Consider the following 17,188-nt stretch of genomic DNA (forward strand, 5'->3'; position numbering starts at 1 on the left):
CAATGGAATACTACATGGCAATGAGAAAAAATGAAATCTGGCCATGTGTAGCAACATGGATGGAACTTGAGGATGTTATGCTGAGTGAAATAAGTCAGGCAGAGAAGGACAGATACATATGTTTGCATGTATAGGTGGATTAGGAGGAACTTAATGGAGGACCGTGGGGGAGAAGAAGGGGAAAAGTAGTTGGGGAGAGGAAGGGAAGCAAACCATGAGACACTCTTGAATGCCGAGAACAAACTGAGGGCTGATGGGGGGAGGGAAGGAAAGGGGGATGATGGGCATGGAGGAGGGCACTTGTGGGGATGAGCACTGGGTGTTATATGGAAACCAATTTGACAATAAACTATTTAAAAAACAAAACAATACGAAGCCATTTCTAAGGAAACCCAAAAATCACAGAGGAGAGCAAAGAAAAAAAAAAGACACTAGAGGGCATGGGGGTCTCTGACATGCACAGTGATGGCAAGCAGTAAACCTAGCTAACCGCTGGCCAGAAAAACACAAAACTTCACACCAAGGCCTATTTACCTCAGTTCCTTTTACCCAATATATCAGGTGTGGGTTTTAAGCAAAAATTACAGGCACGCAGGCAGAGTGTGGATTATCACAGTGGGGTAACTTTAATCAAGCCAAGGGCTCTAATGGAAAAAGTGGACAATATGCAAGAGCGTCTGTGTCCTCATAAGATGGAAGGGCAAGGGGCACCTGGGTGGCTCAGTTGGTTAAGCGTCCGACTTTGGCTCAGGTCATGATCTCAGAGTTTGTGAGTTTGTGCCCCATGTTAGGCTCCATGGTGACAACTCAGAATCTGGAGCCTGCTTTGGATTCTGTGTCTCCCTGTCTCTGCCCCTCCCCTGCTTGTGCTCTGTCTCTCACTCTCTCTCAAAAATAAACACGATTAAAACAAAACAAAACAAAAAAAAGATGGAAGGGCAAGGGAGCTCTCTGGGGCCTCTTCTTATAAGGGCACTAATCCCATTCATGAAGGCTCTACTCTCATGACCTAATCACCTCCCCAAAGCCCTACCCCTAAATACTACCACACTGACAGTCAGGTTTTAATATATAAATTTGAGGAGGACACAAGTATGCCGTCCATAGCAGATGGAGAAAAGATCAGTGATTGCTAGGGGTTTGGAGGAGAAGTGGAGAGGTGAAGGTTAAAGATTTTGTTAATCTTTAACATTTATGATTTCCCCTTCTGAATATACTTTATTTTTAAATATTTTATTTTATTAAAAATAATATTTTAAATGTTTACTTATTATTGAGAGAGAGACAGACACAGAATGTGAGCAGGGAGGGGCAGAGAGACGGAGACACCAACTCTGAAGCAGGCTCCAGGCTCTGAGCTGCCAGCACAGAGCCCGATGTGGGGCTTGAGCTCACAAACCGTTAGATCATGATCTGAGCTGAAGTCAGATGGTTAACTGACTGAGCCACCCAGGCACCCCAATATTTTATTTTATTCTATTCTATTCTATTCTATTCTATTCTATTCTATTCTAATTTTATTTATTTTAAGTAGGCTCCATGCCCAGTTTGGAGCCCAGTATGAGGCTTGAACTTACAACCGAGGTCAAGACCTGAGACGAGATCAAAAATTGGATGTTTAAAAAGAAAAACAAAAAGAGTTGGATGCTTAACTAACTGTGCTGCCCAGGTGCTGCAAAAGGGAGAGCAACAGCATGTGAACAGGAGAAGGGGCAGAGGGAGAGAGAGAATCTTAAGCAGACTCTATGCTCGGTGCAGAGCCCCACGTGGGGCTCCATCCATATCCCTAGGATCATGACCTGAGCTAAAATCAAGAATCAGATGATCAACCAACTGAGCCGCCCAGACGCCCCTACTTTATTTTTTAAAGCAGTTTTAGATTTATTGAGCAAAATTGGGCAGAAAGTACAGAGTTCCAATATACCTCCTGCCCTCACAGGAGCACCACTTCTCCTCTATCAACATCCACAGTGGTATGTTTGTCATAACTGATAAACCTACATTGACTGACACATTCTTTAAGAATTTTTTTTAAATGTTTAGTTTTGAAGGAGAGAGAGACAGAGAGTGAGCAAGGGAGGAGGAGAGAGAGAGAGAGAGAGGAGACACAGAATCTGAAGCAGGCTCCAAGCTCCAAGCTGTCAGCAGAGAACCCAACATGGGGCTCGAACTCACAGATTACGAGATCATGACCTGAGCCTGTAACCTGAGCCAAAGTCGGAGGCTTAACCGACTGAACCCCCCAGGCACCCCGTTACTGATACATCCTTATTTCCCAAAGTCTACAGTTTACATCGGGGTTCACTGCTAATGTTGTAAATCCTATAGGTTTGACAAATGTATAATTACATGTATTCATGCCTAGAATATCATACAGTTACAATGCCCTAAATATCCTTTATGCTCCACCTATTTGTCCCTCCTCCTTAACCTAATGGAGATCTTTGTGGTGTTAGAATAGTTCTACATGTGACAAAATAACAGAACTATACACACAGATTGTACCCATATCAGTTTTCTGGTTTCGATATTGTGCAAATAAGTTATTTAAGATGTAATCATTGGGAGAACCTGAATGAAGGCTACATGGGACCTCACTGCACTATCTTTGCAACTTCCTGTGATTCTGTACTTCAAAATTAAAAAGATAAAAATCAGCTCAAAATATTTGTTCAAATAAAATAGTACTGAATTTTCTATGAAAGATTTGGAAAAAGAGAAACCCAACTTTCTTAAAAGTTCAGTGGTGTCATGTAGTTGTGTTATAACAAAGTAAACCTTGGTGGTGTTCACACATCACATAGGAGAAAAACAAGTTAAAACAAAAAAAATGTAAAACTCAACTCCATAATGTGATGAATTAAAAAACAATTCCTTTATCATAGAAGAATCACTTAAAGTGATTTAAAGAGTAGAAAACACACAGTGTAAAGCTAACACAAAAGCCCCCTAGAGAAGTGAATTTTAAAGTGCTTATTTTCATTCCTTAAAATTATTTTAACTGCTTATGTTCTAGCCAAGAACAGAAAACCCAACGATCTGCTAGAGTTAAGCAAAGTTCTTAACCACAGTACAGATGTAGAGTTATTAGATATACAGTATATTAGTTATTAGTTAAGAAGTGTTTTTAGTCCCTTTTCTGGCATTCTCAGGGGCTAAGACTCTGTGTATGTCGTATAACCAAAGTCAGTCAAAGTTTTACACTTTTTATGTACTTTAAATGTATTTTTGGTGTTTAGTTCACTTTGGCTTAGTTAAAAACATACACTCCAAAGAGGTATTCATTTGTGGGTGGGTAAAATGATCTAATCAGTGTCACAAATTCTAAAACAATTCTGTTAAAAAAATTTTTTTAAACGTTTATTTACTTCTGAGAAAGAGCACTAGCAGGGGAGGGCAGAGACAGAGGGGGGTACAGAATTCCAAGCAGGCTCCAGACTCCATGCTGTCAGCACAGAGCCCTACGGGGTGCTCGAACACAGCAATCCGGAGATGAAGACCTGAGTCCACGACCGAGGTTAAGCGACTGAGTCACCCAGGCGCCCCTAAAAAATTTTTGCACAGCGATTTATATTTGTCAAATTTTTTTTTCAAAAGAAAAAGTAAGCACAAAAGTTGCCACTGCCAGTATAATCTAAGCTAAATCGTCTCAAAAATTTTAAAAAGTTTTCCTTTTCCCATGCTCCCAGGAACTGCAGTTATCAAAATTTAGGGGTTGCGATAAAGTCTAAGATGCCCCAAAACATTAAGGAATTTTGTCTCTTGTTGTGCAGCAGTGCTTTTAAAATAAGGGTTTAAAGAAGTAGACTCTGAAGCTCCCCAAAGTCCTGGTCGGAAAAAAGGTTGAACCCCCTACTCGGCTTCACCGTCTGGTACAGCTTTGGGGTCTCAGCTGTCGCTAGTCAGTTGCCCATACCTAAAAAGCGCTACCTTCCCCAACCACACTACACAGACAGAGCAAGGAGGGAGGCGGGGCCTTCTCGGATACAAGATGGCGACCACGGCGCTCTAGGCTGCCCCTGCCTCGACTCGGTAGCCGGAAGTTCTCCGGCGCTCGCCAGTAGGAAGCGGAAGTAAAAGGCAGTACGCTGCTGGGCTATTGCTTTGCGAGACCGGCTTGTGAGGGGAGCCGCGGGAAAGGCGCGTGTCGGCCGCTCACTGGCGCAGCCGCTGCAGCCGCCGTCACCGCCCCGCCCCGGCGTTGTCGCTGGCATCGTCGCGGACGAAGCGTGGCCCCAGCATGGGCAGGAAGGGGGACGCGAGCGGCGCGTGTGCCACGGCTGCGCGGCCGGTGACAGGTACCCCTGGCGTGGCGTGGGGAGGTCTCGTGCACGGGGACAGGGTCTGGGACGTGAGGCGACCTCGTGCCCCGGTCACCTTGGGCTTCCGCTTCTTCCCTGACTCAGTTTCTCCTTCCATGTCCCAGTCCTCCCCCATTTGTGAGTCCCCCTAGTTGCCCTCGCTGGTCTCACGGGCAAAGTATAGTTTCTGCGAGAGTGGCCGCGGGCTCTCTTGTAGCCGTTTTGAGCCTTCAGTGAAGACCTTTGATACCAGTGTGCCCAAGTGCAGAAGGAGGTGGGGGAAGTGCCCTAACTTGAGTTTGGACCAAGCACGACCCTAAGTAGGTTGAGAACCAGCAGTTTGCCGGACTCTGGAGAACGACTTGGTCTTTTTATAGACTTCTGTTTTCCCTAAAATGAATCAGAGTGATGCACATTGGTTGCCATTTTCATTTAAATACGAGGATTTGTTGGCTGGAAATTGGATAATCCGGTTTCACTTTTCGTGCGGGACCTACCAGAAGAATGAGATCTGCGTACGCCGCCAATGAGTTATGAACGGGAACTGTCTCCAGATTGTTTTGCATTTCTTCCCGGATTTGAGAACTAGCATATTATGCTCATTTGAAGTCCGGGGGTCCTATACCTTACTGTGCTGTACAGTGTTGGAAACATTCACCAAGCACTTGCCAGCCAGTTTTAGGATGATGTTTAAAGCCATTTAAAATACTTATTTAAAGACACAAAATTTGGGATGATCGTAGCCTTTCCACTTGACTTGCTTTTGACAAACTTAGTTGACACTCATTAAAGGAAATAAACATTGCTTTGTATAGTTGCGTGGCAGTTTTCCAATGCCCGCTTCCCTTGGCGGGGGTGGGGTGGGGGGAGAATTGAACTATGTAGAAAATTCTGTTAACATTTTTTCTGCAGTTACCTGTGGCCGTTTTCATATCAGATGTATGGTAACTGCTTTTATCAAAAATTAGATGTATATGGTTCACAGCAAATGGTTTTGCTAATAGGTATAAATGCATATCAGCTTTATTTGAGAAGTAAAATTGTTTCTCGAAGGGTCCTTCCTAATATTTTTCTCACTGTTATCATGGATGTTGAAGTTCAAATGGCTGTCTATAACCTTTCAGGGTACAAGTTGGTTTTTTAAGAGTTTGTCAGCTAGTTGGTTTAGAAATGGAAAAAGAAAAAGTTGGTGATTTATAATTTTATGCCTCTTTTGTTTTCCAGAAAGCGAAGTGTTTGCCGTGATGCACTTTTTATTAATTTTTCCAAAATTTTACCGTAGGTCAGTGAGCAAGAGATAGTCATTAATTTAAACTAAGGAAGCTGGGCCATGGACTAGATCTTACAGATAATACATTCATGCCTCGGACTTATTAAAGAATGGTTTTAATTTGCCCGTTTTGCCACAAGCATTATGCCTGTGATCATGCAGTGCCGCCTTGGGATTCTGACACCTATTATTTCTTAGGCTCTTCATATTTATAAGCAGCATTTAAGGACCACTAGGATTGGAGTGTTAAGATTCTTGGAAAATGAAGGCATTCTCAGAAAAAGGCCACTTGAGTGAAGCTCTTACTTCTGCTTATCTAAACAGTCTTTTCTTGTGGTTTTACCTATTGCATCAAGGATGTGGGGTCTGTGTGGGAAAGCTCTTCTTGAATGTCCACTTTCCTCAGTCACCTCCAACAGTGCTATTCCTTGCCCCAAGAATCTATCTCTTTTTGAAACAGTTCACAGGGATCTCTGGGTGAGGCTTGGTGCATAGACTTTTCATTTCATTTCATTTTATTTGTTTTTAAATGCTTGTTTTATTTTTGAGAGAGAGAGACGCAGAGTGTGAGCAGGGGGGGTGCAGAGAGAGATGGAGATACAGAATCTGAAGCAGGCTCCAGGCTCTGAGCTAGCTGTCAGCACAGAGCCTGACATGGGGATCAAACCCATGAACCGTGAGATCATGACCTTAGCCGAAGTCGGAAGTTGAACCAACTGAGCCACCCAGGCGCCTCTAGAGTTTTCATTTTAACCTTTCTTAAGTCCTAAGCTTTCTGTACCATCTTTCCTCTTGGGATCACATTCCTTTCTTTCTATTTGCTTTCATTCACCCCTTGATGAAGCCTTTATTTCATTTTGAGCACCTCCTATGTTCCAGGCGTTACGCTAGGCATGTGACCCTGACAGACAAACTTATCTGCTTTTTTTTTTTTTTTTAATTTTGAGAGAGAGAGAGAGGGATAGAGAGAGAGAGAGAGAGAGAGAGAGAGAATCTCAAGCAGGCTCTGCACCAGGATCCCAGAGCCTGATGCAGGGCTTGAACTCTGAATCCCGAGATCATGACCGGAGCGGAAATCAAGAGTTGGTCACCCGGGGGCGCCTGGGTGGCTTAGTCGGTTAAGCGTCCGACTTTCGCTTAGGTCATGATCTCGCGGTTCATGGGTTCGAGCCCCGCGTCGGGCTCTGTGCTGACTGCCAGCTCGGAGCCTGGAGCCTGTTTCAGAGTCTGTGACTCCCGCTCTCTCTGACCCTCCCCTGCTCACGCTGTCTCTCTCTCTCTCTCTCTCCTAGAAATAAATAAAAAAAAACATAAAAAAAAAGAGTTGGTCACCCAAACAGCTGAGCCACCCAGGTGCCCCCCAGATTCCCTGCTCTTGAGGAGCTCACATTCCGTCCCCAAAGCCAGCCTGAACACAGATCTGTCAGGCTGGTTGGTCACTTCTCTTGGGTCCCAGCTTCAGGCTGGCATGCTTAGTTTCAGGTCGAAACTCTGCATTCCCCAGCCACCTGTATTGCAAGGTCTCTGTCCCTAGAAAGTCCCTGGACTTGCCTTGGTTCTCAGAAGAAAGCTTTTTCTCAGTTTGGTTCTGCACGGTATGAATTCTCACCCTTCCAAAGCTAGAGAACCAGGGGAGATAGCATGGTACTGTAGAACTTAAAAACAGGCAGGCGGGGTTCCAAGCGTTGCTATTTATTCATCGGCCAAGTTACTCAGCTTTTCCAAGCTTCCACTTTCGTATTTTTAAAGTGGAACTGAGCGACACCTGGGTGGCTCAGTTGGTTAAGCGTTCGACTTTGGCTCAGGGTATGATCTCATGGTTCGTGGGTTCGAGCCCCACATCAGGCTCTGTGCTGACAGCTAGCTCAGAGCCTGGAGCATGTTTCAGATTCTGTGTCTCCCTCTCTTTCTGACCCTCCCCTGCTCACACACACTCTCTCTCTCTCTCAGAAATAAAACATTAAAAAAAAAATAAAGTGGAACTGATAGTGTTTCATCCATTGTGCAGCGTGGTTATGGCATACCTACTGTTTGCCAGGCACCATGCTATTTGCTGTGGTGGACAAAATAGACATGGCAGCCACCCTCCAGGAGCTGCAGCCTCCTGGACAAGTTGTGTGGAAGGACTAGGAGTCGTGGTGTGTGCAAAGCTCCCGGCACGGTGCTTGGCCCAGAGCATTTGGTCAGTAATGCCAGTGTTTCCCTGTGGACCTTTTGTCACTCCCAGTCCCCTCACTATGCACGAGGCAGGCCTGCCTGCGGTTACTGACAGTGGTGCCCACAGTTACCCCTTTAGGGATTATTCAGGAAAAATTGTAAACACAGCTGTAGCAGAGTACTGCATGAACGTGCGTAGTTCATATATTCTGCCTCCAGTTTAGAAATTTTGTGACTTTTGGAGACAATTTTCCCCCCAATCACAGAATATATGTTTCCAGTTTTTTGAGCCCATGCAGTAACGATGATGTGTTACTTACTATTCTGTAGTTTAGAAGGTGGTTTCTTTTCCTTATAAAAACATGTTTTACTAAAACAGTTAATTCAGGTACAGTACTTGACACTTCACAAAGTGATTTTCATGTCGCTTTTTCATTCTCACAGTGTCCAGGTGCGGCAGACACTGATATTCCTATTTCAGAGTCTGGGAGACTAAGGGCCAGAGAAGTTACTAGGGGACTTGCTTATGGTTAAACTGCTAGTAAGTAGCAAACTGAGTATCGTTAAGTCCCTACCTCTAAAAGGTTCTCTCTTTTTACTAACCACATTTTTCTGTCATGGGGAGCAGCTTTCTGAGGCTGCAGTCCGTGGACCTATAGGGGCGGGTGTCTCAGAGTTTTTGAGTGGTCTGAAATTATATTTAGAAGTTTGCATCCTTGCTTGCTCCTCTGCAGGAAATGTCAGTAACTTTTGCTACATTCTGAAAGTCCCTGTCCCGAAATCACTGCTAGCAGGTTTCGGTGTTGGGGGTCTAGTTTGGTTAGCCTTAGTCTTAGCAAATTTTGTGTTTTCTTTTTTGTCCTTTATTTATAAATGAGATCTTAATATTTGTTGCTATTGTCAGTCAATTAAATCAATTAAGTTGGCATTGCCTGAACTAAAGGCTTTTAAAAAGCAACTTTTCTATTTGGTATCTTTTATTTTGCTTTTGCCCGTTTGTTCTTTAGAGATACCATGTGTCATATATGAAGCAGGATGCTGACACAAATATTAATGCTTTTTGTAAAAGGAAGGTAGTGACAGGACCTCCAGACAAGAGCTTTATAGCCAGTATCTCAAGGCATTTGGGTGAGTGAGGTGAGCCTTCCCAAACTAAGCATGCAGAAGCACAACTTGGGCTTAGTGTTTCACTCACATTCATGGCCCCTTTGGGTTCCCATTCAAGTGGGTAGAACTTAGATGTTGATTTATATGGCCCAGGGAAGCCTCATTAGGGTTCTGTGAGGCAGGCTTTTGAGATGAAAAATCAGACCAAAGAAGCCTGATCCGGACATCTCAGGAGGCTGGGGGAGGTTGCTGCCCGGAGGTCGGGAGGCCTGCACTGTATGGCCATGGCCATGCCGCTTTACCAGGGACCTCCTTCATTCCGTGACTAAATTTGCATTTACACCGAAGACCTGTAGTGTTGGCTTCCTAGGACTGCTGTCAGTGCCTCAGACTGGGTGGCTTACAGCAGCAGCAGTTTTTTTGTCTTCAGTTTGGAGGCCAGACATTCTAAATCATGGTGTCACAGGATCATGTTCCCTCTGAAATCTGTAGGGCAGGGATTTCTTTCCCTCTTGCAGCATCTGCTAGCCCTAGGTGTTCCGTGGTTTGCAGCTTGGTTCAGCGTGTGCCTCTGTCTTTGCTGGCACTGTCCCGGTGTCTCTTCACATGGTTCTGCCCCTGCATGCCTGTCTCTGTGTCCACAGTTTCCTTATTTTATAACACCAGTCATATTGGATTAGGGTTCATCCTCATGACCCCATTTTAACTAGATTCCCTCTGTTAAGACCCTCTTTCCAAATAAGTTCACATTTCAAGGTGCTGGGATTAGGACTTCATAACTTTTGGGGGGTGGGCACCATTTAATACCCATCGTTTACGTTTTCATCTAAGCTTTGTTTACTCTCATGCTTCAAAATGTATGATTGTGTGCAGCCTGCCATGCCACCCACTCACTTTGAGTCCTCTGTAGAGTAGAGGCGACCTGGGAAAGAGTGCAATGGACTGCACAGCTTTGGTTCTATATCAGTCACTCAGCAAATAGCTACCGAACTCAAGATATTAGTTGCGGTTATGTTTCAGAAACATTTCCATTTCTGTAATTTTCATGTTATTTTGTGTCTCTAAGTATTAAGATTCAGGTTTAAACATTTATTTCCTGTGGCAAAACCTTTTTTTTTAATTTTCCTTTTTTAGGGGTTTGCTATAAAATGGAACTTCTGACTGTGTTCACTGGACTATGGCTGTTTTCTTCAGTAAAGGCAGATTCAAAAGCCATTACAACCTCTCTTACAACGAAGTGGTTTTCCACTCCATTGTTGTTAGAAGTCAGGTAAGAAGACATCTTTTTCCTTTCGTGTGTTTGAGTAAAAACATAGGATCTGCTAGTGAATGTTTAGGAGCCTTTTAGGCAGTGAGATTGTCATCCTCGCATGGATTTATTTAGTCATCACCTCTTTCAGTGTGCACTGTGCTGTGTACTAGTCAGAGGCTGTTATAACACAAGCTGTCAGGACAATAGGAAAGTAATGATTCATATAGATACTTTGGGACTTCTTTGGATAGATGTATTGAGTTGGTTAAATTATGTTGCAAGAAAGGTATACCTGTGGTAATAAAGGAAGAGGGGGTCCTACTTAAAGGAATTTTTCTATTTATTTCAAGAAGGTTGTAAGAGGTGTTTAATAAGAGAAAGAAGAGAGCTTGGCGAGATGGGAGAAGGAGAGTATGCTCTTTCTAAGAAGCCAGAAGACCTAGGGATAACGAGAGTGCAGAGGGGAGGCTGAGGACGTGGTTAGATTTTATCTAAGATGTACATGTTCTACATTTTAACGTCTTCTGAATTACGATGCCTTTTGATGAAATCAAAATGTTATCTTACAAATTAAAATTGGTAGCGTTTTTCCTTTTTAGTGTTTCATTGGAAACAATGATGCACCTTAAAACCGACAGTGTCTTAAAATTGGTGAAATATTTTGTATTCGAAATGTACTTCAGGTTAGTGTTTATAATCTAAAAACCAGATACCTCTCCTTTCGTCAGATTTTTGTTTATAGAAGGAAGGTTTTTTTTTGTATACAGCTAGGACTTGTAGAGAGTTGTTCTAAAGCATAAATTTGGGTAGACTGAAGGTCAAGCAGTTGGTAAATCTCACAATTTGATAGTGCTAGAAATTGGAACTGTTGCATTATTTTAGCTAACTTTGGCCTTTCTTTGTACTCTTCAACTTAGAATTTCGTTTTCTGACATTTCCCCCTTAGTCCCTAGAAAAATGTGAATGACAAGATTTTGTTGTTGATCGTGTTGATGAATAGTTGCGTCCCCTAAGGAAACCGCTTCATTTGGTATTGAGAAGAGGCCTTGTGGGAAAGTGGGATGAGGGGGAGCTGGTTTTGACTTGCAGAGGAGGCCCATGGACTGGTACTGCTCTGTGCCTCCTTTTTCTCAGCAATAAAGGGTGCCCCCCACCCCCATTCCTGCTGTATTTATTCCTTAGCAGTGTTACAGTGACTGATTTGATGCGTGGATTGGGCTCCTCCAGTGTCAGAACATTATTAGATAGAGGGCAGCTGTAAAAGTGAAGTGACTGAGATTGTTTGACACCTAACCTGCCTGAGCCAGGACTCTTGACAACTGAACACCTCTCCCTGCCCACCAGTCTTATTTTGGATAATTTGTCTGGTGTAAATCTAAGTGTTTGAGATTTACTATCATTTTCTAAATAATTTTGTGCAATTAACTGTAACCGATGTTTTATAACATTCTGCTTGACATCCTTTTTTTTTTTTTTTAATTTTTTAAATGTTTTATTTATTTCTGAGAGAGAGAGAGGCAGCGTGAGCAAGGGAGGGTCAGAGAGAGAGGGAGACACAGAATATGAAACAAGCTCCAGGCTCTAAGCTGTCAGCACAGAGCCTGACACGGGGCTCAAATCCACAAAACGTGAGATCATGACCTGAGCCGAAGGTGGACGCTGAATCAACTGAGCCACCCAGGCGCCCCACTGCTTGACATTCTTTACTGAGTTACACTCAGTTACTCTCACACTAATTTTTTGGTTTTTGTACATTGTCTTGTAAGATTCTTATGCATATACTTATGGGACTTTTGAAAAAGTATGTTAAAACTGTTGGCCTTAGTCAGTTTCTTTCAGTTTCTTTGATCTTTGGGAAGTGAGTAATGTATACTACTTCCTTCACCAACTTTCCTTTCACAAACATCGCCCCCTTTCATGATTTCCTGGCCGTTTGCCATTTTGATTGACTATTTTTAGTCCTCTTGTGTGGCTATTTGCAGACAGTTTGCCAAGGTAATGGGACTTCTAGGCAACTCAGAAATAAGCTGTACATATTTGAAACCCTCGATGTTTACCTCCAGAGCTAGTTGAGGCCACCAGTCTTCCCTTCCAGGTCCATGGCAGATATTGATGGCAGTCACAGCACTGTCCATCTGGGTGAGGATGAAGGGACAGAATATTTCTCTACACACAGAGGCATGCAGCTACCCACAGATATTTTGCCTTCCTTGCATCTAGCGCTCAGGGACTAAAAATATTCCCATGTGTATTTTTAGATTAGGCCTGATCCTAATGAAGCAGTTGTAGCTTTCTGGTTGTTCATGAATTGATCTATATTTAATTGAGTAAAACACTGAATTTGTTTTGAACAGCCATAGTTACTAGCAGAAATATTATATAAAGTACTGTTATTAAAATTGAAACCTGTAATCATTTATTGAGTACTAGGTGGTATAATGGCCCAAAAATGCAGCATGATAGAGATATAAATCAAATAGATTTGAGTTACACTCCAGATTTTTCATTTACTAATTCTCTGCCCTTAAGCAAATCAGTAACCTCTCTGAATTTCAGTTTCTTTATTCTAAAACTGGTTATAACTCAGAATGGCTGTGAGGATTTAAGGATATGGGTGAATGTGCCAAGCACAGTGCCTGTCACATAGTGAACCCTCCTTTTTTTTTTTTTTTAAATCTTTTCTAATGTTTTTTATTTTGAGAGAGAGCAAGCACACGTCGGGGAAGGGCAGAGAGAGAGGGGCACAGGGGATCTAAAGTGGGCTCTGCACTGACAGCAGAGAGCCTGATGTGGGGCTCAAACCCATGAACCATGAGATCATAACCTGAGCTGAAGTTGGGATGCTTAACTGATTGAGCCATCTGGGTGTCCCCATAGTAAGCCCTCCTTAAATATTTATTTCCCTTCCCTTTCTAGTTCTGTATGGAAGTAAGACCAATTCTGATCTCCAGCAATAACCTTGGAAATCTAGAAAACAAGTTTACTGCTAGATTTATGCTATCTGATGGGCATTTAGGTTGTTTATAGTTTTTTTTTTTGCCATAGATTATAAACTTTTTATTGTGATCTTTCAGAACATTTGTAAGCAGAGAGAATGGTACCTATAATGTGCTTTCCCTCTACCTGTCACCCAGTTTTAGCAATTATCAGTTCAAGTCCAATAACCATCACCACCACTACCTTCCTCCCTTCCCCTGCTGGAATATTTTACAACAAATCCTAGACGTCATATAATTTCATCTGAAAAACTATAGCTGTTTTACTCAAAGGGAAAGGTATAAGAAGCTAAAAAACAACCTAAAATGAAAAGCAAACAAACATAAAGGGTAGCATTCCTTTTAATAATATCTTGTATTATTCTTACCTTTCTTGGATTGGTTCAGTGGATCTAGTAATTAATTTTTTTAAGATTATTTGAGAGGTGCCTGGGTGACTCAGTCGGTTAAGCGTCCGACTTTGGCTCAGGTCATAATCTTGCAGTTCGTGGGTTTGAGCCCCGTATCCTGCTCTGTGCTGACAGCTCAGAGCCTGGAGCCTGCTTTGGATTCTGTGTCTCCTGCTCTCTGCCCCTTCCCCGCTCATGGTCTGTCTCTCAAAAAAAAAAAAAAATTAATGTTAAAAAAATAAAGAAAAAAAGATTGAAACTTAGATGTTGTAAGACTTATTTATGTAATGGGAAGATGAAGAGTGTATATTTCAAGAAGCTTTCCTGTAATTCTGTGAAGAACATATGTTTATTTGCAGATGGCCTGTACAAGAAGGTCTTAGTGTCAGTGAATCCTTGTTCTCATCACTACAACCTTTGAGTATATTATCCCTCCCCCACTTTCACAAGCTTATCTTGTGAATGCAGCTTTAGTTCATGAATTTAGGGTTTATTTGCGTATCATAATCTATTTGTCTTTGTATATATTTTCTTAGGCCATAAACTATTATAAGGTTGTTATGATGCCTATGTCAGTTACTAGAAAGCCTAGAAAAATGCCACATTCAAGGAGGTACTAAATAATTTAATACATTATGTTACTAAATATTTTCAGGAACCTAGTTTCCGAGAGGCTGTGTATTACTAGGAAACGTATCTTATTTTTCCCATATTTCTGTGTCTAGCTGTGGATTAGAATGAGAGTTGTACACCCCAGTGTTGACAAGTAATGGGGAAGTCCTCCTTTGGCTGGGTAAGCTGAGATCCAGATCTCTAGTTTGCTTTAAGACAGTGAAACATACCACTACACTAGTATTATGTCTCAGAGGAGAAGGTAACCAGTTTACATGAGTCATTCGATCAGTACACACATTTTCTTTTAGGGATTTTAGAGTCTTGAATGAAGAGAAATTTAGAGTGGCCGTTATTTTAGGTCTGTAGAGTAAAGTCCAGAAAAAATTAAGGTGGTGTTAAGTTCTAAGCCCCAATTTTATTAGATCAGTGCTAAACATTAAACTGAAATTTGGTGATCTTGAAAATTTAGATTTATGGATGTTAAAAGATTACAACATGCTGCCTTTAGTCTCTTAGAAATTTTTCTAGGGTTCAGGTTTTCCTTGGGAGAACCCTGGGCAAAACATTTTTTGTTCTTTGTAAGGTCTTTCAGAAAATCAGTGAGCAGAACTAGTACCACAGTTACCAGTTCTTAATTCTGCTTCCACTACCGACAGCTTTTTCACATGGGGCTTCATAGGCTTTATTTATATTGGGACTTCCCTGTTACAACATTATGATTCCAGGTTTCTTAAGGAATACATATTAAGCTATTAATAGGAATAAGTGAATAAGCTACAAAGCTAGTTATTAATAGTTAATAAGCCAGTAAGATTTAGTTATCATTAGAATATATATTACACATGCTTGTGTATAATAGGTCTTATAAATTAAAAGCCAAACGGTGGACATTTGGAAACTCAAAAACCTGTCTCTACTTCCTTAGAAATGTAACCTTTATTAAAAGATCTTATTAAGTTGTTTTATTTCTGATATTTCCTCCCTTTTCTCCCAGTGAATTTTTAGCAGAGGACAGTCAAGAGAAATTCTGGAATTTTGTAGAAGCCAGCCAAAATATTGGATCATCCAATCATCACGGTAAAATTGAAACAGATGCTTCTTTGACTTTGGTATCTGGAAAAATAATAGAAAAAAAATGGTCTCTTTCATAGGATGTGTGGCTTGGCAATTAATGGAAAACATTTTTATCTTTAATAACTAGAGTTGTGATGGTAGCCAGCAGAGCCAACACAAAGTAATACTTTTGAAGCAGTTTGTAACTTTTGCTACAAGTACTACCTTTGATTTCTTTTATCCTCTTGTTTTTGTTCTTTTGTGTTGTTTTATTGGAAGTGCTACGTAAATATGGTGTAGAAGTCAAATTCACTTAAAAATCATTTAGTATTGACTTAATCACCATCAGATTTGATTACTTTTTCTTCTGTTATGAACTAATAACACAACTGATCTATTATCTATTAGGTTTGTTATCATTAAGTAATACCAGCTGAAATGTTTCCCATTATGCTTGCCAGCCACCTACAGCTTGAATGTCAGGGTATCAGATTAATGACAATGTAAACTATCACTTTTTTTACAGTTTATGCTGTGCATGCACAGTTTCTAATTCAATATAAACTCTATAGAGTGTAAACATTACTTAGACAAAGATGCCAATACACAGGTAGCTAAAACCTTGACAGGTCTTACTGAAGAGGAAGTGTGTGAAAACGATGTGACTGCTGTTATATTTAATTGACTTGATTCTTACCTGTTGAATTTTTTTGAAAAATAATACAAATTTTGAAAGTTAAATCTGAATCTCTTTTGTGTGATAGGAGTACATAAGGGTTTGAACAAGCATCTGTTAAGTTTAAGTTACATAATTTAGAGACAACTAGAAGTGTTTGCATTATTGAAAAAATCATTTACTTTTACAGTTTTATAAAATGAATTTATTGACCTGGGTTTTATTATTTTTTTAATGTTTATTTTTTGAGAGAGAAAGAGAACACAGAGCACGAGTGGGAGAGGGTTAGAGAGAGGGAGACACAGAATCTGAAGCAGGCTCCAGGCTCTGAGCTGTCAGCACAGAGCCCAACTTGGGGTTTGAACTCACAAACCATGAGATTGTGACCTGAGCTGAAGTCAGGTGCTTGACCCATTGCACCACCCAGGCCCCATTGAAGTTGGGTTTTATAATGAAATTTGAATTCTTGACATTTAAAATGAAACTTCCTCAATATAAATGACAATGTGTTCTTGGTTAAATTTAGGGGAGTATGAATTCTTGGAAGTGATCATTAAAGTGTATTAAACATTTTATTTGAAGTATTCATTGTCCTACCACCCAAAGATATTTACCATTAACATTCTGGCAACATTTTAAATATTTTTTTTCTGGTCTCTTTTTCTACTTAGAAGATGCTAATGCAGTTTAGAACCTTTTACATTTTGCTTTTTAAAATGTTAGTTATTTTCCTTAAAAAAATTAATACATAATATATGATTATTTAATAGTCAAGCTTATAAAAGGCTTACACAGGAAACTCTTGTTTTCTCCCTTTCCCCCCTCCTGTTTCTCCTCTGCTTTTTATAGTTGTTTAAATTAGTTTGTTTAGGCTTCGTTGTTTTTTTTTAAACAACAAATGAATACTTATATATTCTTAAAAACAATTTTTTAAAAGTTTATTTATTTTGAGAGAGAGGGAGAGGGAGAGTGCACACAACTGGGTAAGGGCAGAGAGAAGCAGGAAGAGAGAGAATTCCAACCAGGATCTGCACTGTCAGCATAGAGCCCGATGCAGGGCTTGAACTCACAAACTGAGTTCATGACTTGAGCCGAAACCAAGTCAGAGTCTTAACTGACTGAGCCGTTCAGGTGCTCCCTTATAAATTCTTATTTTTCATTCTTTCTTGAAGTAAAAAAGATAGATTACTATGTACAATTGACCCTTTAACAACATGGGTTTGAACTGTATGCATCTATTTATAGTTGGAGTTTTTCCCCATGAATACAGTATAGTTGTTTAAATGTATTTTCTCTTTATGATGTTCTTAATAACATTTTTTTTTTAGCTTTAAGATTACAATGTAAAATTGCATATAACATGGGGCACCTG

The 17,188-nt window shown here is 41.0% G+C and overlaps 1 protein-coding gene across 3 annotated transcripts in view; it reads left to right on the forward strand.

Annotated features, from left to right (window-relative positions):
* Nucleotides 1-4,138: 4,138 nt before the first annotated feature.
* Nucleotides 4,139-17,188, forward strand: part of UGGT1 (UDP-glucose glycoprotein glucosyltransferase 1) — a 110,777-nt gene continuing 97,727 nt past the window's right edge. For 2 of the 3 annotated variants that reach the window (XM_039253202.1, XM_039253203.1), the window contains exons 1-3: nt 4,139-4,298; nt 9,970-10,105; nt 15,082-15,164. In XM_039253202.1, the coding sequence (XP_039109133.1) occupies nt 4,241-4,298; nt 9,970-10,105; nt 15,082-15,164 (277 nt within the window). In that variant the 5' untranslated portion in view covers nt 4,139-4,240. Of the gene's footprint in view, nt 4,299-8,172; nt 8,270-9,969; nt 10,106-15,081; nt 15,165-17,188 lie in introns of all 3 variants that reach the window. The other variant, XM_039253204.1, reaches the window with a different exon arrangement.

The sequence above is a fragment of the Hyaena hyaena genome, unplaced genomic scaffold (genome assembly GCF_003009895.1).
Source record: "Hyaena hyaena isolate Hyena2069 unplaced genomic scaffold, ASM300989v1 scaffold_441, whole genome shotgun sequence".
Classification (NCBI taxonomy): Eukaryota; Metazoa; Chordata; class Mammalia; order Carnivora; family Hyaenidae; genus Hyaena; species Hyaena hyaena.